Genomic DNA, 21,903 nt, shown 5'->3' with positions numbered 1-21,903 from the left:
CGGCCTACCTCCCCTGCCTGGAGGGGCATTTGGGCTGGAGCCCGCTCCGGGTGGGTTCCCACATCCACCCCCCTCTGCGGACATTCATCCTGCACAAAAGGCGCGTGCGCGGCAACAAACTCATTCGCCACGGGCTGCCTGGGCTTTGTGTGCTGAGCTCCGGCCTCAGAGGCCATCTGGGGAGCAGTCGTCCCAGCGGGCGGCAGGGCCCCCTCCAGGCTGCCTTTGAGGCCTGGGAAGCAGCCGAGGCTCCCTGAGCAACCGCGCTGGAAACCACACACATCTGGCCTGTCCAGTGCCTTCCAGTTCCCACAGCCTCCTGGCTGTCCCCTGCACACTCTGGCCCTGGCATGGCACTAGGTGCCAGGAGGGGACCAAGGCAGGTGCCTGCCTCCCTGCCCTACCCCTGATGCAGGCTGTGTGCACACGGCCCAGTGGGGAGGGCTGTGGGCACAGGGTTCAAATCTGGGGAGTGCCCCTCAGTAGGTGGGCCCTCTGGGGCTCAGCTTCCTCATCTGTGCAATGGAGCTGATAACGGTCCCACCCAAGGCCTGTGCTGAGGACGGAGAGTGGATGAGTGCCAGGCATGTGCAGTGGCCTCGGCAAGCAGACCCCTGCCCCAGGCACTGCCCGGCTCTGCTTCTTCTCGCCTTCATTTGGTTTCCTGGGTGGGCGACCCCTGCCCGTGTTCCAGGCTTCCTGGAAACTGGCTGGGGGTCAGGGAAAGGCCAGCTGGCCGCAGGCAGCTATGCTTAGAGCTGGGCCCACCCCTGCTTGGTGTGGGTGGGGCAGCTGTGGTCCTGCCCCACTCTCAGGACTCTGAGCAGCTTCTGCCTGGCCTGTATGCAGTAGGTGCTGAGTAAGTGAGCACTTGCCTCGATGCCCTCAGCCCTGAGCACCTCCAAGTGTGATCTCAGCCCTGGACCTGGCTTGGGTCTGCCCAGCTGTGGGCGCAGCCACGTGGCCTGGGGTCGAGGGGGGGTTACTAGCAACCCCCAGCAAGCTCTTCTGCTGAGCACACCCTTCCCCAGAGGGCTAGAGGCCAGGACAACAGTGAGCCGGGGCTCCAGGACAGCCTGCCTGGCGTGGCGGGCATTTCTGAGTCTGGGCAGTTGGATGCGGTAGGGGGCATGGAGTGGGGTGTCCGAGGGGTCTTTCCACTCAGGAGACCCTTCCTGGCCAAGCGACTTCTGGGGCCACAGCTCAGCAGACAGGGCCTCTGCAGAGGCGTCCCTGCCCCCAAGCATGCTGGGGGCGTCCTTGAGAGGGTGTCCTGCAGACCCAGAGATAATCCGGGCTTTGAGAGGCTGTGAGAGGCTGGCCCGAGGACTTTCCCACAGCCCCACAGAAAGGGCCGGCAGCCAGCTGCTCACCCACAAAAGGCTCCCGGCCATTCATGGCCTCAGGCAGGCGGGGCTGTCAGAGCGGCAGCCACAGCCTACCTGGCCACCCCCAGCAGGACTTTCGTGACAGGGAGGCACCTCCCTTCTGGCCATGGGGGCAGGAGGTCTCCAGGGCATAGGAGTAGCCTTGCGCAGCCACCCAGGCCAGCTGCCACCCCCTCTCTTTTGGCCCGAGACTGGCACCCTTCCTGGGCTTGTCATTTATCATGGGTGCCTGGGTAAAGGATGGCTCAGGAGGACCCTGCAGGCACCCACTGCCATGCCTGGCGCCGTGCCTCCACCGTCACACTACCCATTGCTCGCCCCCACACGCTGGCCATGAGTCCCCAGGGCTGGCACCTTCCTTGCTTCCAAGTCTGGCCTGCACGGCTCTCACACCCTTTGCAACCATCCTCTTGCCCACCCAGCAGCCCACCCTGTCAGTGTAGGGGGCAGGAGAGGGACCTGGTGGGGCAGTGAGCTGGGTAAGGCCTCCTCCCTGGACCTCAGTCTCCTTGTCTGAGGTGTGGGACAGCACTGCTGCCTCCCAAGGCTGATGGAAGGACCCCCAAGGGCGGCTGGTTAACAAATACCAGGTTTGGAGAAGCTGGGGTGTGGGGCTGCTGCCTGGAATTAACTGCCCAGAGCACCTCCAAGGATGACCTTTTAATATGAGAGCCAGCCCAGGGTAGGGAGGGGTCGGGGGCTTCCTGGGGGAGGTGGCCGCTGGCCTGGATTATCAGGAAGTGCAGGAGGAGGGTGGGGGCTTCCTGGAGCAGTGGCCCTGGCCCCCCTGTGCAGTGGCTGCGGCTCAGCCCCTTCCCTGGCCTGTCTCCCTGTTGCTTCCACAGCTGGAGCTGCCTCTGCGGCCCCTGTCCTCACCCCTGAGGAGGCCAGGCCCGGGCAGGTGCCTGGCCTGGGGCTGCTCCTGGCCAGGCTGGAAGACTGTCAGATGGAGGACAGGTCAGGTGGTCGGAAAGCTGGGGACAGGGAGGGAGCAGGTTTGAGGGAGGGACTTAGGGGCAGGCTCCTCCTCCCGGTCAGGTCCCACGTGTCCCCCCAGCCACGCCTACCCACATCGCCCTGCTGGAGGCCGGGGGCGGGGGGATCGGGGAGTGGGGGGTGTGGGGGGTGAGGGGGGTGGGGGTGGGGGTGGCCCGGCCCGGAGCTAGGGGGCGGGGCCGTGCGTTTTCTGGCCCTGGCCTCCAATTGGCTGCCGGGCGTGGGAAAGCGTGCACCACTGCCTGGCGCCCATAAAGACGCCTCCACCACCTGCGCCGCCGCCGCCTCCCGGCCGCCCTCCGCCCCGCGCGCTCGTTGAGGCCTGTGCTCCAGAGTGAAGAGCGTGGCGGTGCGGCGGCAGCGCAGGGCCCTCCTGCGGGGCCAGGCAGGGGCGGGTGGGCGCTCCTTGCCACCTTTCTGCTCTCCCTGCTGTCCGAGAAGTTCGTGCGGTGCCAGCCCAGCTCCCAGCTGGGGACAGAACAGGAAACGTCCCCGGCGAGCCTGGCGGGGGTGGCGGCAGGGGTGTCTGTCGCCTGCGCTGGGCAGGACGCGCGTCCTACCGGCCTCCCACTCCGCGGGCCTCACCAGCCACCTCACTCCCGGAGCCCGGGCCGCCGAGAGCGCCGCGGATGGACCTCAGGGAAGGCCTGGCGCGCCGCCTCCGGGAAGCCTTCCGGCCTTCTCCCTCCACCGAGTACTGGGGAGTCTCAGGCCACGGTGAATGAAGAGCAACGGGCCGGGGAGACCTCGGCCTCTGCCCAGGAGCAGCGCCCAGCAACCCCGCCCACAGGGGACCCGGTGGACGCCCTGGTGGCCACTTTGCCAGGTTCCCCATCTCCCAGCGAACCAGAGGGGATTTCCGTTCTCCTCCTGCTTGGTGCCTAGCGCCAGGGCGGGGCGGGGGCTGAGCAGCCCCTCCCATGGACGGAGCGGCCAGTCTACATATTGGAGGAGGGGCTCTGGGGAAAGGGTGTGTTGTTAGGAAGGCGGTTTGAGGCAGCGGGAGGTGGGGATGCGCCCGGCGGGGAGGGGCAGGTGTGTGGGGAGGGCCTGGGTAGCGCCTCCCCAGCCGGGCCCCGCAGCTGGACCCCGGCTCCGTCCAGCGTGGGAAAGGACTCCACGGTTTATGCTGAAGTGGTGGTGGGGTGGGTGAACGCTGCGCAGTGGAAGGGCATGGCCCTGCGCTAATTGCCCCGGGGTGTGGGGCTGTGGAGGCACTGCGCGGGGGATGTGCTGTGTCAGTTGGGCAATGGCGGCCAACTGTGGCGTGCAGGCCTTGGAGCTGCCCCTCCATGGAGCTTTAATAAAGGCACTAGCCCTGCAGTTTCTGCCTGAGTTTCTGGCCCACAGCTTGGCCGACTGCAGCCCCTGAGATTGGAGGCTTCTGCTCAAGACGTGGGCAGGGAGCTCGGGGCTCCCTGGGCTGGGGCCCTGCCCCGCTGGCCTCTACCCTGGCCCCTGCTGGAAAGCCCGTCAGGGCTGCTCTGAGCCGGGGACAGCTCCTCCCTGCCCACAGCAATCTGGGGGAGCCCCGGTTTGTCCAGTGCCCCTGTGAGCCCTGCTGTGTACCAGCCACCTGTGGGAGTGTCCGCCAGTCACCTCCCAATAGCTTGGGAGGCAGAGCGACATGACTCCATTTTAGAGATGAGCAAACGGGGCTCCTGCACTCTGGGACCATGACAGAGACACAGGAAGTGAGAGTGGGCTGAGGCCCTGCAGCAGTGGGGGCCGGCCTTGGACCGTGATCCACCCCGACCATGGCTGCCCAACCCCCACGGGCTCACCTGGCCCCTCATCGAACCATGTATTACCCGAATAATTTATTCTAGTGTCTGGGCCCAGCCCAGTGTCCCTCACTGACAACCAGACCATGGAGGGCAGCCCTTGTGTTTTCCCAGGGGGAGGGGAGGGAGGAGGGGGTGGGTTCTTAAAGGGCTGCAGGGAGTGTGGCCCCAAATGCACACCCAGGGTTAGGCACGCAGGTGATGGCACAGGGAGCCCAGGTTCTGGGAAGCGGCACCTGCGGCAGGGGAGGCAGGGCCTGGATTTTGCTGCCCCCTGGTGGCTAGCGGCCTGTCCAGGCAAAAGGCTTGGACCTGCAGCCCCTGTGGCTCAGAGGAAGAGACAGAGGTCTGAGGTCTCCCATCAGAAGTCTCAGCTCCCAGGGCAAATTCAGAGGTGGAGGGTCCCTTGGCCGTGTCCCAGCTCTGGCAGGGCGGCCCCCCCACGTCCTGGCCTGCTGCCAGGGGTCGCGCCCACAGCCCTGCACGGAGCAGGGAAGGCCCAGGCCTGGGTGGGTCTTTCTGCAGGATCCTGGGATGTTGCTTAGGGGAGGCTGAGACCAGACGGGCAGTCACCTGTCTGGGAAAGCACCAGGCCCTGGCCGGGTGCGGTGGATCACGCCTGTCATCCCAGCAGTGTGGGAGGCCGAGGCGGGAAGATCACGAGGTCAGGAGATCGAGACCATCCTGGCTAACACGGTGAAACCCCATCTCTACTAAAAATACAAAAAATCAGCCTTGCATGGCGACGGGCGCCTGTAGTCCCAGCTACTCCGGAGGCTGAGGCAGGAGAATGGCGTGAACCCGGGAGGCGGAGCTTGCAGTGAGCCGAGATCGCGCCGTTGCACTCCGGCCTGGGTGACAGAGCCAGACTCAAAACAAAAAACAAAAAACAAAAAGGAAAGCACTAGGCCCTGTGGAAGTCCCCATGGTGACAGTCACGTCCTGGCCACGTGGGCGGGTGTAGGGGAGGGACCGCAGGGAGGTGGAAGTCCTTGTTTTTTCCTGCAGTCGGCCCGGGCAGAACCTGAGCAGCCTGAAGCCATGAGTCGCTGCCACTGCTCCTTCTGTGCCCGGTGTGGCCCCAACTCATGTGGTCTGGGCCGCCTCTGATCCCATGCTCCCCACTTCACACTCGGGGTTCTGGCTTCCCTGCTGTGAGCCTGTCTCTCCTCCATGGGACAGGCCAGCCTGGGCAGCCATCCCTGTACCCACTGCCCAGCATATAGTGGGTGCCTCATAAATGTGGGCTGAACAGAGCCTGCCCCTGGGGGCCCCCCCTCACTGCCAGGCATACAGCAGGTGCCTCATAAATGTGGGCTGAACAGAGCCTGCCCCTGGGGGCCCCCCCTCACTGCCAGGCATACAGCAGGTGCCTCATAAATGTGGGCTGAACAGAGCCTGCCCCGGGCCCCCTGACTTCCAGACATAAAGTAGGTGCTTCATAAATGCAGGCCAAACAGAACCTACCCTGGGGGCCTCCACTTCCCTTTGATGGGGGCAGAGACCCTCTGCCGGGCAGCGGCCACCCAGTGCCTGGGACAGGTGCCCCCTTCTCCCACCCTGGCCTATATCAGGGCATCTGAGGGAGGACGGGGCTGTGCCCCCCACTTCACCCTCGAGGGTCTGGCTTCCCCACCTGTGAGCTTGTCTCTCCTCTGTGGGAGGAGCCGCACCGTCGTTTTCACTTTCCATGATGACCGTTGAGTGAGAGAAGATGATGGCAGCTCCTGCGTTTAAAAAGGAACCATCCGCGTAACTGCCACAGGCAGGGCCCGTGCTCGGGCAGTGAGGCCTCGGCCCTGAGAAGGCCCGGACCCCACAGGCCTGGCCCTGGCTGAGAGGGAGTTGGAGTCCCCCGCCTGGGGCAGCCCCTCTGCACCTGGGGTGGTGGAGCAGGAGCTTGGCTGCAGGCGGGGCTTTCCTCCCAGCTCTGGGAGCCACCTTGCTGCAAACGCTGTGACTGCAACCTCTGCCACCCAGGTTCAAGCGATTCTCCCGCCTCAGCCTCCCGAGTAGCTGGGATTACAAGGCACCTGACACCATGCCCAGTTAATTTTTGTATTCTTCCTAGAGACGGGGTTTCACCATGTTACTCAGGATGGTCTCAAACTCCTGATCTCAGATGATCCGCACGCCTCCACCTCCCAAAGTGCTGGGATTACAGGCGTGAGCCACCATGCTCGGCCTAGGTGACTTTTCATGGGGAGATAACACACAGGCATGGTGAGCAGCGTGGCAGAGGACCTGTGTGCAGGGCCGTCTCCCGCCGGGGAATCCTTCATCTGGGAAATCTCCGCTGCGGGACAGGAATGCTGTGTGTCACTGAAATGCTGCAGGAGACTGGGCAGTCTGTCTCCACAGTCAGGGAAAGAGCAGCAGGACGCAGCGTCTCTCCAGGGCACCCGGGCCTCCTCTGAGCCTCTTTACGCTCTTTGGCTGCGTGCTTTCTTCTCTGTGGCAAAAGGTACATGACGTTTTATTGACCATTTCAGCCATTGGCAAGTGTGCAAATCAGTGGCTTTAGTCCATTCGCAATGCAGCTGGACCCCACCCTTTCCTGATTCCCGCAGGCCAGGGCTGAGGGCGGGGAGAGGCCTGTGCAGCAGCCTGAGACCGGCTGTCCAGTGGCAGAGCTTCCTTCTGGGAAAGCCATGGGTCCCCTGCGGCCCCATGCTGGAACCCCAGCAATGGTGGTTCACGTGTCTCTCCATCTCTCTTCCCGTGCAAAAGCAACACAGGCGGGTACAAACCCGAACAGTGCAGACATGGAGGAGACAGAAAGTGAAAATGGTTTCTGAGCCCCTCTAGCCACCCTCTGGGGACACCAGCCTGGCGTTCTTCAGACACAAGCACTCCCTGCAGCCAGGAAGAGGAGGAGGCAGCTGGGTCTTGGGCGCAGAGGGACCACCCTGTGAGGACATAGGGAGCAGGTACCATCTGCAGGCCCAGGAGGGAACCAACCCCACCTGCCCCTGCATCTTGGACTTCCAGCCCCCAGAACCATGACAACATTGCATTTCCATTTCTTGAGCCCCCAAGTCTGTGGCCCTTTGCTTTGTTTTGACACCCCAGCAACATGAGCCCCTTCCCAACCCCTCCCCAGCCCTGGCCCCATCATCCTTGACCTCTCTCTCCCTGCAGGTTAGATCTGCCTGTCCCGGAATTTCACCTGAATCACAAAGCGTGGCGCCTCGGGGCCTGGCTCCCTTCACGTGGCCTGATGTCTGCATATTCATCCGCCATGCAGTGTGTGTCCACGGTTCATTTTGTGTTGCCACGTAGCATCTCATTGTGTGGCCCTAGCCCAGTGTGTTAATCCGTTCACCTGCTGGTGGGTGTTGCAGTGGTTTCCAGCTCTTGGTTATCACAGAGAAAGTGACTGTGAACTTCCGCACACACGTTTTGCTGAGGACAACTCCTTCCATTTCACTTGGTTACTAGGAGTGGAGTTGCGGGGTCCTAGGGAAGGTGTGTGTTTCTCTCTAAAAGAATTTGCCAAACCGATGTCCAAAGCTGTACCATTTCAGGCTCCTGCCTGAAATCACGCTGTGATTGTCATTTCAGGGTCCACGTCTGACAAGTCCACCATGGCTGCCCTTCTGGGCCTGTTGCTGCTGACTCACGTTCCCACGGCCACCTTTCCCTGCGTCTGGACATAGCAGCAATTTCTCGTTGGATGTGGACATTGTGCTGTGACGGCTTTGATCACCTGGCATTTTTGTTGGGTTGTTTTTGGCCTTCCTTTAAAGGACGCTGCGCTGTGTTCTGCGTGGAGTTCAGCTCCTTGCTCTTCACTTTGGTCTTCATGTGGCTGGTTCTGAAGCCTCTCAGAGCAGGTCCAGCCCAGCCTTTCCTGCAGGAAGAGTCCAGCCCCACTCCCAGGACGGGCCCTGCTGGGTGGCTGCCGACAGCCCAGGATCCTCCAGGACTCTCCCCCTGGCGGTCGGAACTCCTGTCTCCCACCTATGAGTCCCAGGGACCGGGGGTCCACAGCCCCCTAGGGTCCCACCCATGCTGAAGAGTCCACCTTCCACATGCATGGCGCCTGACTCCGGAGGCCTCAGAGACCCTCAGGCAGCCTTCTGGAGCTTTCTGTCTGTGCAGTTCCCGCCCTTCTGGAGCTCTGCCTGCCAGGTCCCTCTGCGGATGCCTCCCTGAGGCCTGACCTCCTTCTCCTCAGCCCCCCAGGACTGCTGGACCTGCCTGGACGCCCGCCCCTGCTCGGCCATCCTCAATGGGCCTCCACCCCAGGGCTGGGGTGACCCTGGCTGAAAACAGTTCATCCTGAGTTTCAGCCTCGAGCTTTCGTGGCAGGAGGGCAACTGCTGGCTGTGTTACTCCACGGCGGCTGGAACGGACGGGACCAGCTCCCTTCAGAGGGGCACTTCGGTTGGTTCTAGAATTCTCCTTTGCTGTGAAAGCTGCCGGGCACATTCCACACCAGCCACCCTCCACCTCGCATGTGCGTTTATTGATGAAACGCCACAATGGGACCTCCTGGATCGAAACACTGAGTATTGTCCTGGAACCTGCCTCTCAGAAGGCCGTGCCCTCCCGCCTGGGATCCTGCTGCTCCTCCGCCGGCCGCCCCGCACACGCTCCGCTGCCTCTCTGGGCCGGCTCAGCCGTTTCACGTTCCTGCGTGTGCACTGAGACGTCCACCCTGGCACGCTTCTTCCCCTCGGCACGTGGTCCCCACGCTGTGCCTGCCCAGCTCAGAGCCCAGAGGCCCCCGCAGCTCCCCACAACTTCATGGTGCAGTGACCTGAGGCCTCCCCTGGCTCAGTCCCTTTCCCCGGGTCAGGGGTCCATGTATTGAACCAGGACGGGAGGTGCCTTCCCCCTGAGCTCTGTCCCTGCTGAACCTGGAAGGCAGCGCCCGGTGGTGGCTCAGACCCCCAGAGCCTCTTCTGAGGTCCGACACTCCTCTGCTCCCCCCAGGGAGACCCCCTGGCCTGGCCCCCAGCTCTCGGTGCCTCGGTTTCCTCACCTGGAAGGTGGGGATGTTGAAGTTGCCTGGGCTGTGGCTGTGCACTAAGCTAGGGTGGCTGTGAGCTTCGAGAGCTCGAATGTCTGGAAGGAAGGGCGCGAGCTGGGTGCGTGTGAGTGTCCTGATCATGGACACAGAGCGTGGGGCCCCTTGGAGGGCTGGAACCCAAGTGGGGGATGCCCGGGTGGTGGGACAGAGTGGGGCTGGAGGAGAGGGTCTGAGGAATGTTCCGGCCACAGACACCCCAAGCCCATGGGAGGTCAGGAGTTGGTCACAAGGAAGGTGAGGTGGGGAACAGAGCTGGGGCCCAGGGTCCTGATTTGGGGTGAGAGGTGACGCCATCCCCGAGGCAGAAAGACGGCCAGGGGAGGGGAGGAGGTGGGGAAAGCAGACGGACGGGGAGGTGGGGAAAGCAGAGGGACGGGGAGGCGGGGGGAGCCCAGGGCCAGGAGTGTCAGGGGCAGGCACTTGAGCCAGAGGCACCCTGAGGTTTCCCAGCAGGCAACTGATACCCTGGCCTGCAGCGTGGAGGAACCGGGGCTGGACTGGAGGCCTGGGGACGCCTGGGGCTGCCCCGATTCCCAGCAGACGCCTCACCCTCTGGGAAGCCCCAGCTGCCCCAGATCCCTCCCACAATGCTCTGACCACCCCCAACCCCCAAGTCCTCTCCTTTCTGTCCCCAAGCCCGAGGCCTTGGAGCTGCCCCCGCCCGGGGCCATGAGAGCTGGACACAGAGCCCTCCAAGTTCCACGGGCCTCCTGCACCGCCGCCTGCTCCGCCCTCCTGCCCTCCCCCGCGGCCTCCCCTGTGAGGGCTGCCCACCTAGGTGACCCCAGAGCCGCCTCCTCACGCCTCTGTCTGCTCTGCACATGGTCCACTAGCCTGACAGCTGCCCAAAGCCTCCAGAGCACAGAACGGGCCTGGTGTCTGCGCCTCCCTCTCGGGGTGGGCCACGGCCGGTTCTGTGTCCCGTCCCCTCCCCGCTCACCAGCGGTGGACCCCAGCTTCCCTCTGCAGCAGCACTCAACTCATGCACTTTCTCAGAGACGTGCAGCCCACCTCGCTCCCGCAGGTTCCTCTTCATCCCTCAGAGCCCCCCATGGCCTGGGCAGTCCATCCTGAGTGTCCGCACCACACGACTGTAGACGTTTGGCTTCTGGACTCAAATCCTTCACCAGATCGTGACCAGGATGGCAATGACCAGGCCTTGGCCTCAGCCCCCTGCCTGGCCTGCACTGGCACAGCATTGGGTCTGGGGAGTCCCCGCGACAGGAGGCGTGGGGCTCGGGGGGCTCACCTGCCTCCCTCTCCCTGCTGGTAATGGTGGGCCCCGGGATGGGGGCAGTGATATCCTGTGGGCAGCCGTGTCAATGCAGATGGCTGGGTGCTGGGTAGGGCCTCGTCTCCTGCCTCCTTGGGCTGCCTCATTTCCTTCCTGATGACCCTGGTGTCCTGCACAGGGCCTGGCGGTGCTGGTGCCGGGAGAGCCCACGCTGAATGGATGAAGGAGTGAGTGCTGTACTTAGCGGGGGGCGCTGAGCGCTGGGTGGGGACCCCAGGACATTTCCTCCTGCTGCCCGGGAGGTAACATCCTGGACCCCTGGAGTCTGCATTCTGTGAGAGCCGGCAGGCCACAGAGAAGGGAGAAAAGGGACGGAGGGCGGCGGCGGGCGGATACGGGGAGCAGGGAGCGGGGACAGGGCTTACTCAGCAATCAGAGAAGGCCTCAAGGAAGAGGTGACATTTCAGCAAAGAGCTGGCACTGTCTGTGCTCTCGGTGGGGCAGACGGGCTCCCTTCAGCCCCCCTTGAGGCCTGGCACCTGGGGCCCTATGTCAGGCTTGGGGCCTTGGTGTGGGAGCTGAAGTCGGGGTAGGAGGGGCATGCAGAAAGGGGCAGGAGGGGCTGAGTCTCACTGATGCCTGAGTTAGTCTTGTCTCTTGCCATGCCTCAGTTTCCCTCCTCCCCAGGGTGGGGTGGATGAGATGACTCTGGAGGACGTATCTGAGAGAGTGGGGTTGGAGGCCTGTACCGGCAGGTGTAGGCGCTGTGTTTGCTCTTGGAGGTTGGGCGTTCTTGGGGAGTTGGTGAGGGAACGTGCTGTCCCTGCACCCTGGAGCCCCCATGCACTCCTGGGGCCCCCAGGAGTGGAGGATGCAAGGGGCCCCCTTCCTCTTCCTTGCAAGACCCATGTGGCTCTGCATGTGGGGGACATTCCTGGCAGGGGGCACTGAGGGCCAGGATGTGAGTGCATCAGGGAAACAGCAGATGGGGCTCCTCTCCCAGGCTCCAGCTGTGGGGTGGGAGTCCATGCTCCTGCGTGTCTCTTGGGGGCTTTTCCTCCACTGGGTGCCACCTGGTCCCCCACCCTGCCTCAGAGTATTGGGGTCTGGGCTCGTCCACCCTGGATGCTGGCCAGGAGCGCACCTGCCTCTGGAGCTCGGGACGCTTGGCCCCACAGGACGGTGCTGCACACCACAGCCGGCCTAACTTCACCCCTGCCTGCTCCCTCTCCAGGGCCGGCCTGCAGGGCTGCACACTTTCTAGTCGGGGTGCAGGTCCCCGGGCTCTTGCCACAGCTTCCTGTGGCTGGCCACCCTGCCAACTCTCCTGCAGGTGAGGGTGGGCGCGATCCCCAAGGTCCTTTCCACCAGATGCCACTGAGTCCCTCAGGGGCCAGGGCTGGACCCTGGAGGGGGTCACCTGGCTGAAGTCAGGACCAGGAGGGGCAGGGGGCAGTCGAGGGGCAGGGGGCGGTCCTGGGCCAGGCGTCCGGCAGATGGGCTTGCTGGAGGTGGGGGTTCCTGGTGTGGAGCAGGCGGTGCCAGAGGGGGTGACCGGGACCTGCTCTGGGCAAGCACAGGCGGTGCGTGACAGACCTGGGCTTCCATTGACTGCATCACGTCCAGCAGCAGGAAGGGGCCACGGGGGCACTGGCGTCACGTGGGTCACGAGGTTCCATGTGATGCGGGGAGCGAGGCCGTCACGAGGGACTCACTGGTGCCTGCCTTGGGGCTCCGGGGCTGTGGGCTGTCTCCATCCGGAGGTCTCTCTACCACCAGGCTCTGTGGGGCAGGGAAGCCCAGTGGGGTGCAGGGAGCCAGGAAGCTGGGGTGGGGTCAGGGCAGGGTCCACAGGGAGACCGGGCAAGGCTGGCAGCCTTCCCAGTCCGCGCAGCATCTCTGCAGGGGGAGCAAGAGCTGCCCTTCCACCCCTCCCAGGGGACGGGTAGGGGCGCTCTGGGCTTTTCCCACCCCCTCACACAGGGACACAGGCCTGGTGGGCCTGTGACTGAAATTGGCCAGACCGCATTCTGGTGGTTTTATTCGGAAGGGAAGTTTACCCTGTTCAGCAGAAGCTGAGATGGGAACAGGAAACCCACAGGGCCCCTTTATTCGGCAAAAATGTCAGTCAGCGCCACGGGGAGCAGCCGAGGGTCCCTGAGTGTGTGAGTGAGGTGGGGAAACACAGATGGACTTTGGGGGGCTCCCCCTTCTACAGAAAACCCGGAGTGGACTGGAACGGTGCAGGGGGAGAACTCGCCCCTCCCATCGGGCGCCTCCTTCACACCGGCCCTTCCCCTCGGCTTTGCCTGGACAGCTCCTGCCTCCCGCAGGGCCCACCTGTGTCCCCCAGCGCCGCTCCACCCAGCAGGCCTGAGCCCCTCTCTGCTGCCAGACACCCCCTGCTGCCCACTCTCCTGCTGCTCGGGTTCTGAGGCACAGCTTGTCACACCGAGGCGGATTCTCTTTCTCTTTCTCTTTCTCTTCTGGGCCACAGCCGCAGCAATGGCGCTGAGTTCCTCTGCTGGAGTTCATCCTGCTAGCTGGGTTCCCGAGCTGCCGGTCTGAGCCTGAGGCATGGAGCCTCCTGGAGACTGGGGGCCTCCTCCCTGGAGATCCACCCGCAAAACCGACGTCTTGAGGCTGGTGAGCCCCCGAGCCTCCTCCCCGTCTGCTCGCAGATCCCAGTTCTGACCCCAGGGCCTCCCACAGATCTCTTCCCCATGCCCCTGTCCTGGCCGTGGCTGGCTCCTGCGTCCAGCCCGTCCCCTGCTGCCCGGGGCTCTCGGGTCAACCCAGACCCCCAGCACTGGGCTCACCACAGTGGGGTGAGCAGCAGAGCCACAGCCCTACCCAGCAGACCTCCTCCTGTGTGTGTCCCCCACTCACCACTCTGTCCACGGGCAGCTGGTGAGCCCCCATTTGGCCGGATGTGGGCACTTCTGGGGGCTGGGTGTCTCTGGGCGTCTCTGGGCGGGGCCCTGGAGCAGGTGACCCAACTCCCCGGCAGCCCTGACCTTGGTGACAGGTGATAAGATCAGTGTGCAGCAGGGGGCTGGACCCAGGTGGGTGGGGTGGGGACACTCTCCATGCTCATGTGGCACTCCTGCCTGTCCAGCCACTTTCCCCATCAGGGGCCCCCGACTGCCCATCAGCCAGCCCAGGAACGAGGCCACGGCAGAGCCACCCTCCCCGATGTGGCCCTGATCAGCCTGTCACCCACTGTCTGGCTTGTGAGCCCCTGGGGCCCATCACTGGCTGCCCCTGCTGGCTCTTCAGGGGTCAGCAGGTCCAACCTAGGCCAGCAGGGGGGCCGGCAGGTTGTCTGCCCAGTGGGCTCAATGCTCCCAGGTGTGGGGTGTGGGGTCCCTGGCGAGGGCAGAGTTCCAGTTCCCAGGGCTCCACGCTGCCAGGCAGGGTCATCAGGGCTGGAGGAGGGGCGGTCCCCACCCGATCCCAGGCTCCAGCGGTTGGCAAGGTTGTTCCATGAGCCTGGCCTGGGGCCCGCTTCTGTCCTCTCTACCAGGGACTGCCGCTCCTCCCCATTGCACAGAGGGAGACTCAGGCTGTGGGGCCAAGCCTGGCAGAGCCCACGGGGCAGCCAGGGCATCTCCCAACGCCTGTCCTGACCCCCTTAGGTGCTGTATCTCACCTTCCTGGGAGCCCCCTGCTACGCCCCAGCTCTGCCGTCCTGCAAGGAGGACGAGTACCCAGTGGGCTCCGAGTGCTGCCCCAAGTGCAGTCCAGGTAGGTGCAGCCCTTTGGCGGGCCAGCTCTGTGGGCCGAGGGCAGACACTCTTGCCCCCTTCTGCCCCAGACACCCCTGTGTTCTCTGCCCCCACAGCCATGGGTGTGATGAAGCCCTGGGGCTAGGTGTGCAGACAGTGAGGGCAGGACCCCCAGGCCAGCAGCTTGGACTCTTCACCCTGGGGGACCCTCACAGTCACACTGCACAGGGGGTGGGTCTGAGAGACGTGGCTGGCCCACCGTGGCCAGAGACATGGGCTCAGGGGGCACATACCAGAGCCGGGCCAGGTGTCCCAGGAGGCCCCATGTGCTTCCAGAACTTTCCGATTTTCCGCAGAGCAGCTCTGCTCATGGCTGATGGGGCTGCTGTGTCCCGTGGGGCTCATGGGCCATTTGAGTCCCCTTAGCTGGTGTCTCCCTGCTTGGGCTCTGGGCGCAGGTGGAGTGATGGGTGGGCTCCCGAAGGGGCCTCCCGCAGACTTGCGAAGTTCCCACTCTCTGGGCGGCAGGTTATCGTGTGAAGGAGGCCTGCGGGGAGCTGACGGGCACAGTGTGTGAACCCTGCCCTCCGGGGACCTACATTGCCCACCTCAATGGCCTGAGCAAGTGTCTGCAGTGCCAAATGTGTGACCCAGGTAAGAGGCCAGCACAGCCGGCCCAGCCTCCGCTTGGGCAGCCTGGATGCCCCCGCACGCTGCACCCTCTCTCCATGGCCGCAGTGCCCCAGGAAGGCCCCGGCTGCCCCAGGCCAGGTCCCAACCCCATCTCCATGGATGCACCCTGCAGGGGACCCCTTGAGGTCAGCCTCTGGCCCCCGTCCACCTCTGTCTCACCTCTCACTTTGTCACGTGGGCCGCCAGGTGGGCCGTCCTGAGCTTGGCGACTGACCCTTAGCCCTTGTCCTTGGCTCCTCTGGTGCCCTGGGTGGGTGCCCAGACCTCTCCTGTGCCCACGTCCCTAGCTGCAAAGTGGAATGGGATGGTGCTGGGACTCTCCGGCCGGCACTCGGGCCTGCTGCTTCCCCACAGGGCTTCTTGTCCCTTTCTCCTCCAGATATTGGTTCCCCCCGTGACCTCAGGGGAAGAGGTCACCTGGAGGCTGGTGCCCAACTGAGTCCAGGCAGACAGAAAGGGGAACCAGACCCAGAGGTGTGCCTTTGAGTCACTGAGCACAGAGCCTGTCCATGCGGCCAATGGCTCTGTCCCCTTGGAGCCTCATGCCAGGCTCAGCATGGCCAGTGCTCCCTGGGGCCAGGCAGGACTGCACCTGCAGGGCAGGGCTGACGGCACACCTGGGGGCAGGGCCTGAGCCTACAGGGAGGCACAGGGCAGGTGGGCTAGCCATGAACAGAAGAGGAAGCTGGAGTGCTTTGGGGGTTCATGCATGTAGGCTGGGATTTGGGGCTCACACCTCAACCTGCATGCCCAGTTCCATGCCCCTCCCCTCTTGTGAAAGCACCTGATTGGGCTAAGGATGTGGGGGCACAGGTGGCAGGTGAGGCTGCCCTCAGGAGGGGCCCAGGCCCAGCTTGTACCCCCCCTCCACCAGTACCTGAAGAAGTGGGGCTCTCACCCTACCTGCCTCTGCCATTGGAATGGCCTGGTTTGCACAGATGGGAAGCCCATTTGAGGGGTGGGTATCTGGGTGGGCACGTGGGGTGAGGACCTGCCTGAGGGACCCTGCCCTGGAACTGACAGTGCAAGCTCGGCGTCCTGCCCATCTGGGCAGAAGGCTGGTTTCTCCCATCAACGAAGCCCTCCCAGGACCTTCCTGCAAGCCCTCGTCCCACACGCAGCTCTGCCGTCCCTTGGTGTCCCTCCCGGCCTCAGGTCCTCCATGCTGGGTACCTCCGGGCACCTCGTTTGGCTGAGCCAGGGGTTCAGCCTGGCAGGGCGCCCTGGCAGCAGTCCTTGGCCTGTGGATGCTGTCCTGGCCTGTGGATGGTGTCCCGGCCTCCACGTACCCCTCTCAGCCCCTCCTCTTGGACTCCAGCCATGGGCCTGCGCGCGAGCCGGAACTGCTCCAGGACAGAGAACGCCGTGTGTGGCTGCAGCCCAGGCCACTTCTGCATTGTCCAGGACGGGGACCACTGCGCCGCGTGCCGCGCTTACGCCACCTCCAGCCCGGGCCAGAGTGTGCAGAAGGGAGGTAAGCGGTGGGTGGCAGACACCCCTCCCATTTCCACCCTGGTCCCCAGTGCCCCGCTGTCTGGAGCCCCAGGTTTCCTCGACGGCATGGCCTGCCCAGGGGCCCTGGTGAGACAGAACCTTGGCCAGCCCCAGGCCCACCCACTTCAGCCCTGTCCTGGAAGCAGCCCAGTGGGGAACAGGTGATGGAGGCAGGGGAGGGGGCAGGGAAGGGCCACCCCAGGTTGCTCCACCTCGGGGTTCTGGGACTTCCCAGTCCCCAGGCCTCACTCTCGGGCCCCTGGTCTGGAGCCTGGGTTTATGGGAGTGACCATGGTTAATGCCACTGTTCAAGCTAAGTCTAGGAGGAGTAAGTGTCCAGCCCTGGCCTGCACCTGGCCGGACAGCCCCCACAGCACTGCAGGATGTGGACACAGAGGGACTCCCGGACTCATGAGATCCCAGCTACTCAAGGCCGGGACAGCCAGAGCCACCACCCCAGGCCCCACCTCCAAGACTCTGGACAGGGAGCCTGCCCCTCCCTGCTGGTCTTCCCATCACCCGCAGAGCACCCAGGTCTAGAAGCTCACAGACAAGCAGTCCCTAGCCGCCAGCCCCCTCCTGGTCTGGTGCCCTCAGCCCCCTCTGTCCGTCCCTCTCTTCTCAGGCACCGAGAGTCAGGACACCCTGTGTCAGAACTGCCCCCCGGGGACCTTCTCTCCCAATGGGACCCTGGAGGAATGTCAGCACCAGACCAAGTAAGTGAACCCGGGGGAGGCCCAGCTCTGTGCCCTGGGGAGGGGGCTCCACGTTGCTTCCCTGGGAGATGACCGTCTTCTCCAGCAGAAAGGCTTGAAGGTCCCACCCTGAGCGGCACCCTGGTCACATGCCTGCATCCAGGAGAGCTGCAGGGCTGAAGCCTGTGCGCCCCAGATAACCCCTTCCATGGGTCCAGACAAAGCCTCATCAGATCTGAGCTTCCTGGAGGCTCAGGATGGGCCTTCCCAGAAGCAGGCCCAGAGGGAGGCTGCCTCCAGAGCCCCTGTCCCCTGGGGCTGTGGGTGTCCCTGAATGTCAGGGCCATGGGAGGGCCCCTGGGCTTCAGGGGTTGGGGAAAGTGAGCACTCTGCTCTTTGTCCGCCTACGGGAGGACACCTTCAAATGCTGACCCTGGGCCCCTAACTGACCTGAGACTTCAGAGCTTCTTGGGAGGAGCTGGGGTCCCCCAGCGGAGCCTGGGATGGGGCAGGGGTGGCTGCCCCAGGGAGGGGGCGGTGGGGCCTTCCATCCTGCTCTGCCCTCCTCGTCCTCTGGTCCCAGCTCACTCCTGTCCGTATCCAGCTCTAACCATTTCTGTCCTGACACTGGCTCTCCCTTCACCTTCTGTCCTTGTCTGCCACTGGTCTCCCGTGCTCTGGGGTCTCTGCACTGCTGGCTGCCTCCCGCTTCTCTCCCCTCTCCCTCTGCCGTCCTGTCTCCTTTGCCCAGTCTCTCCTTGTTTCTCTTCTCCTCCTTCCTTCTCTCCACCTCTCCATAGCCGAGCTTGGAAAAGTCAGACAGACCTCTGAGGTCTCATCCTGGAGCTGCCACCAGCCCAGCCTCCCTGGGACCTGTCTTCACTGCCTGGGGCCCTGGGAGCCAGGGAGGCTCCCTGGGGCTGAGTGAACACCGGGCGCTGCACCTGCCTCTCCCACGTCCTCGGCCCCACTCCCGCAGGTGCAGCTGGCTGGTGACGAAGGCCGGACCTGGGACCAGCAGCTCCCACTGGGTATGGTGGTTTCTCTCAGGGAGCCTCGTCATCGTCATTGTTTGCTCCACACTTGGCCTAATCATATGTGTGAAAAGAAGAAAGCCAAGGGGTGAGCACATGGTGGCCCCATCAGGGCTCATGTCCCCAGCCGTCGCCTCTTGGAGCTCTGTCACCCCAAGCCTGGGAGGTGGCCCCAGAGCTTTTCCAGGATCCGCGGCTCCTCCCAGGGCAGCCACTGCAGGCTGGGGCAGGTGGGCTTTCTGCTGTGGCCAGAGCCCAGGTGTCAGCTGGCCTCCCTGGGGGAAGGGAAGGTGGGACCCCTGACCGTGGAGCCCTCAGCCACCCCTGCCCACACACTCTATGACCCTGTGCTCCTGCCTGCCCCCTGTGGGATGTGGGGAGCAGGACAGGCTCTGCTCAGCTGGGAGAAGCTCTGGGCTGAGGGTCAACAGCCGCCCTGCTGGGGACAAGGCTTTGTCCTCATTGAGGAGAGTAAGGCCATTCATTCATTCATTGATTCATCCACCTATCCGCCCTGGTCTGGGCACCTGTGCAGTGCCTGGCCTCCTGTGCCTGGCCTCCTGGGCACTGACCCCGCTGTGTGGACCCGGCTGTGGCCCTGGAAGCCCTGTGCGCAGCCCCCGGGGACGCAGCTTCTAAGCATTGAGGTCCGAAGGGAAAGTCAGCCCCATCCTCCAGCCAGGCGGCAGCAAAGCCACCTGATCCTCACCCGGGGCCTCCAATGCGGGGAGGTCTCGGGGCCTCAGGCTCTAGGGTAGGCCGGGCAGCAGCTTAGTCTCACCCAACTGGGCACCTGCGGGTATGGTGGGCAGGGCCTCTCCACTGTGAAGCGCTTGTTCCCCTCCCATAGATGACGGCTGAATTAGGGTTAGTTATGCACTTGGGGGCCTCAGCTGGGGAGGTGGGCCAGGCGCCCCCAGTCCTATCACCCATGCTGGGCCTCCTGGGGACAGGCTGGGCTAGCAGTCCCAACACAGTTGGCCTCCTCTGCTCTCAGAGAGGGTCAGTCCCTTGGGGACGGTCTCCCAGGGAGAAGCAGGAGTTGTGCCTCCGCCACCGCTGTGAGACCATTGCCATGAGCCTGTGTCCCCTGATCAGACACTGCCCCTCCCTGACCTGTGTGTCTGTGTATTGCAGGTGATGTAGTCAAGGTGATCGTCTCCGTCCAGGTATTGATCCTCTTCCCCCTCTCCCTCCCCCCTCCACCTTCCCCCCTCCCCCCTCCCCGCTGGGGCTGGTGTTTCTGGTGTACATGGTGGGGGCTCCCAGTTCTCTGAGGGTCCTGAGTCTTTCAAGTACAGCCACGGTAGCTCAGGAAAGAACCCACTCCCTCAAACTGAAAGCAGTAAAATGAACCCGAGAACCTGGAGTCCCAGGGGGGCCTGAGCAGGCAGGGTCTCCACGATTCGTGTGCCCGCAGCGGAAAAGACAGGAGGCAGAAGGTGAGGCCACAGTCATCGAGGCCCTGCAGGCCCCTCCGGACGTCACCACGGTGGCCGTGGAGGAGACAATACCCGCATTCACGGGGAGGAGCCCAAACCACTGACCCACAGACTCTGCACCCCGATGCCAGAGATACCTGGAGCGACGGCTGCTGAAAGAGGCTGTCCACCTGGCGGAACCAGCGGAGCCCGGAGGCTTGGGGGCTCCGCCCTGGGCTGGCTTCCGTGTCCTCCAGTGGAGGGAGAGGTGGGGCCCCTGCTGGGGTAGAGCTGGGGACGCCACGTGCCATTCCCATGGGCCAGTGAGGGCCTGGGGCCTCTGTTCTGCTGTGGCCTGAGCTCCCCAGAGTCCTGAGGAGGAGCGCCAGTTGCCCCTCGCTCACAGACCACACACCCAGCCCTCCTGGGCCAGCCCAGAGGGCCCTTCAGACCCCAGCTGTCTGCGCATCTGACTCTTGTGGCCTCGGCAGGACAGGCCCCGGGCACTGCCTCACGGCCAAGGCTGGACTGGGTTGGCCGCAGTGTGGTGTTAAGTGGATACCACATCTGAAGTGATTTTCTGAATTGGATTTGAATTCGGCTCCTGTTTTCTATTTGTCATGAAACAGTGTATTTGGGGAGATGCTGTGGGAGGATGTAAATATCTTGTTTCTCCTCAAACTGTCACCTCCCGGTGTTTCTTGCTGAACAAGGAGTTCCAGGATGGCTGCTGGGCTGTTCGGGGGACCCCTGCCCTCCTCCCATCATGCCTGGGGGTTCACTCCACCCAGAGAGGAGCCCTGGCCGCCCCTTCATATCCCAACAGCTGAGCTCTCAGTGGGCTCTTCTGATCTCTGTGGCTCCGTCCGAGGCTATTGCTGTGGATTCTGATGCTCAAATGGTGTCAGATTTGCCCAGTAAAAACCCCAGATCTACATCTGACCTACACTTCCCAGCTGTGTCCACCGAGAAACCCCAGTATCAGTGACGCCTGCTGTGCCCAGCCCTCTCCACCTGCTCCGGGTGCCCAGCCCTCTCCACCTGCTCCGGGTGCCCAGCCCTCTCCACCTGCTCCGGGAACCTGCCAGGCCCAGGTCCCGCTGGCAGGGGCTTCACCAGGCCTCTGAGCCACACATTCATTTAATGGTCGGGATGAGGCCCCTTTCCCCACATCTGAAGGTAGAAGCGGTGAGGGGAATGACCCTGCAGCCATGCCATGAGGATGGAGGCCACATAGCCCCTCCGAGCATGCCCGCTCCACCCCGCCCTCCCCCCTCTCCTTTCCTTGTCACCTGCCTCCAGCAGAGCCCCCAGGCTGAGCCACCCACCCCAACTCCTCTCCTGCCACCCCTTGTCCTGTGGAAGCTTTGGCTTAGCGTCCTGGGGTGTGGAGAGGCCCATGCAGGCCAGGTGGAGCCCTGGGCCCCTAGAAAGCAGCACTTCTGGCTGCCCCACCCTGTGTCACCCTCTCCCCAACCGGAGGCGTGGTCTCCAGGGACCACGGGCCTCCCTGTGCATGGACCGGCTCCTGACCACCGTCCAGGGTCATTGCCAGGGTACCTTTTCAGAGGCTGACCCCATAGACCTGGCTGCCCCCCAGTGCTAGATGGGAGCCAAGCACAGCCTGCCCTTCTGCCCACAGTCCCGGGGGCAGGCGGGAGCATGGGGCCATGGAGTGAGCGGGCAGGGGTGGCAGAGGGCTCCCTGGTCAGGGGCCCCAACTTCCCTTCCCCCAGGGAGGCCACCTGACATCTGGGCTCCAGGCACAGCGGGAAGCCCACCTGCCCCAACCTGTAGCTCCTCCTCCTGGGAGGAGCCATGGATCCTGGAAAAGCTCTGGGGCCACCTCCCAGGTTTGGGGGGACAGAGCTCCAAGAGGCGACAGCTGGGGACACGAGCCCTCATGGGACTGCTGTGTGCTCACCCCTTGATTTTCTTCTTTTCATGCATGAGATTAGGCCAAGTGTGGAGAAAACAATGATGTTGACGATGAGGCTCCCTGAGAGAAATCACACCCAGCGGGAGCTGCTGCTCCCAGGTCTGGCCTCCGTCACCAGCCACCTGCTGCATCCGCGGGAGTGGGGCCGAGGACATGGGAGTGGCAGGTGCAGCCCCTGGTGCTCACTCAGCCCCAGGGAGTGTCCCTGGCTCCCAGGGCTCTGGGAGGTGAGGGCAGGTCCCGGGGGGAGGCTGGGTTAGTGGCAGCTCCGGGATGAGACCTCAGAGGTCTGTCTGACTTTTCCAAGCCCGGCTATGGGGAGGTAGGGGGAAGGAAGGAAGAGGAGAGAAATAAGGAGAGTCTGGGCAAAGAAGACAGGACGGCAGAGGGAGAGGGGAGAGAAGTGGGAGGCAGCCAGCAGCGCAGGGCCCTGAGAGTATTTCAGCGGCACCGCTGTCC

General features: G+C 64.0%; 1 protein-coding gene, 1 long non-coding RNA gene and 1 pseudogene across 6 annotated transcripts; 2 read left to right on the top strand and 1 right to left on the bottom strand.

The window, feature by feature from the left end:
• The first annotated feature begins 5,851 nt into the window (after window positions 1-5,851).
• Window positions 5,852-7,867, top strand: LOC134809451 (uncharacterized). Its single transcript, XR_010155257.1, has 4 exons — window positions 5,852-6,632; window positions 6,899-7,098; window positions 7,310-7,636; window positions 7,733-7,867. It is a non-coding gene; the product is annotated as an uncharacterized LOC134809451 (long non-coding RNA).
• Window positions 7,868-12,109: 4,242 nt separating this feature from the next.
• TNFRSF14 (TNF receptor superfamily member 14) lies at window positions 12,110-20,186 on the top strand. Of its 5 annotated transcripts, none has more exons than XM_009446795.5 (9): window positions 12,110-12,203; window positions 12,938-13,086; window positions 14,079-14,187; window positions 14,697-14,822; window positions 16,180-16,335; window positions 16,981-17,071; window positions 18,030-18,172; window positions 19,222-19,253; window positions 19,505-20,186. In XM_009446795.5, exons 2-9 carry the CDS (start codon window positions 13,018-13,020, stop codon window positions 19,628-19,630), a joined length of 852 nt encoding a protein of 283 aa, XP_009445070.1. In that variant the 5' UTR covers window positions 12,110-12,203; window positions 12,938-13,017; the 3' UTR covers window positions 19,631-20,186. The 5 variants fall into 5 exon arrangements, with proteins under 5 accessions (XP_009445070.1, XP_009445055.1, XP_009445064.1 ...); XM_009446780.4 differs by having other exon boundaries at window positions 12,170-12,605; XM_009446789.4 differs by lacking the exon at window positions 12,110-12,203 and adding an exon at window positions 12,212-12,614.
• On the bottom strand, window positions 12,464-13,505 carry LOC101058767 (uncharacterized; annotated as a pseudogene).
• Window positions 20,187-21,903: the final 1,717 nt, after the last annotated feature.

Source organism: Pan troglodytes, chromosome 1, assembly GCF_028858775.2.
Source record: "Pan troglodytes isolate AG18354 chromosome 1, NHGRI_mPanTro3-v2.0_pri, whole genome shotgun sequence".
NCBI classification, from domain to species: Eukaryota; Metazoa; Chordata; class Mammalia; order Primates; family Hominidae; genus Pan; species Pan troglodytes.
Note: the sequence above shows the minus strand (reverse complement) of the source record. Positions and strands in the feature narration are given on the sequence as shown.

Excerpts from the sequence above, each read along its gene's own strand:
- TNFRSF14 (XM_009446795.5), top strand. The coding sequence starts at position 13,018 with ATGGAGCCTCCTGGAGACTGGGGGCCTCCTCCCTGGAGATCCACCCGC. Across the intron at positions 14,823-16,179 it reads GTGCCAAATGTGTGACCCAG|CCATGGGCCTGCGCGCGAGC; the intron begins GTAAGAGGCCAG and ends CTTGGACTCCAG. Across the intron at positions 17,072-18,029 it reads GAATGTCAGCACCAGACCAA|GTGCAGCTGGCTGGTGACGA; the intron begins GTAAGTGAACCC and ends CCACTCCCGCAG.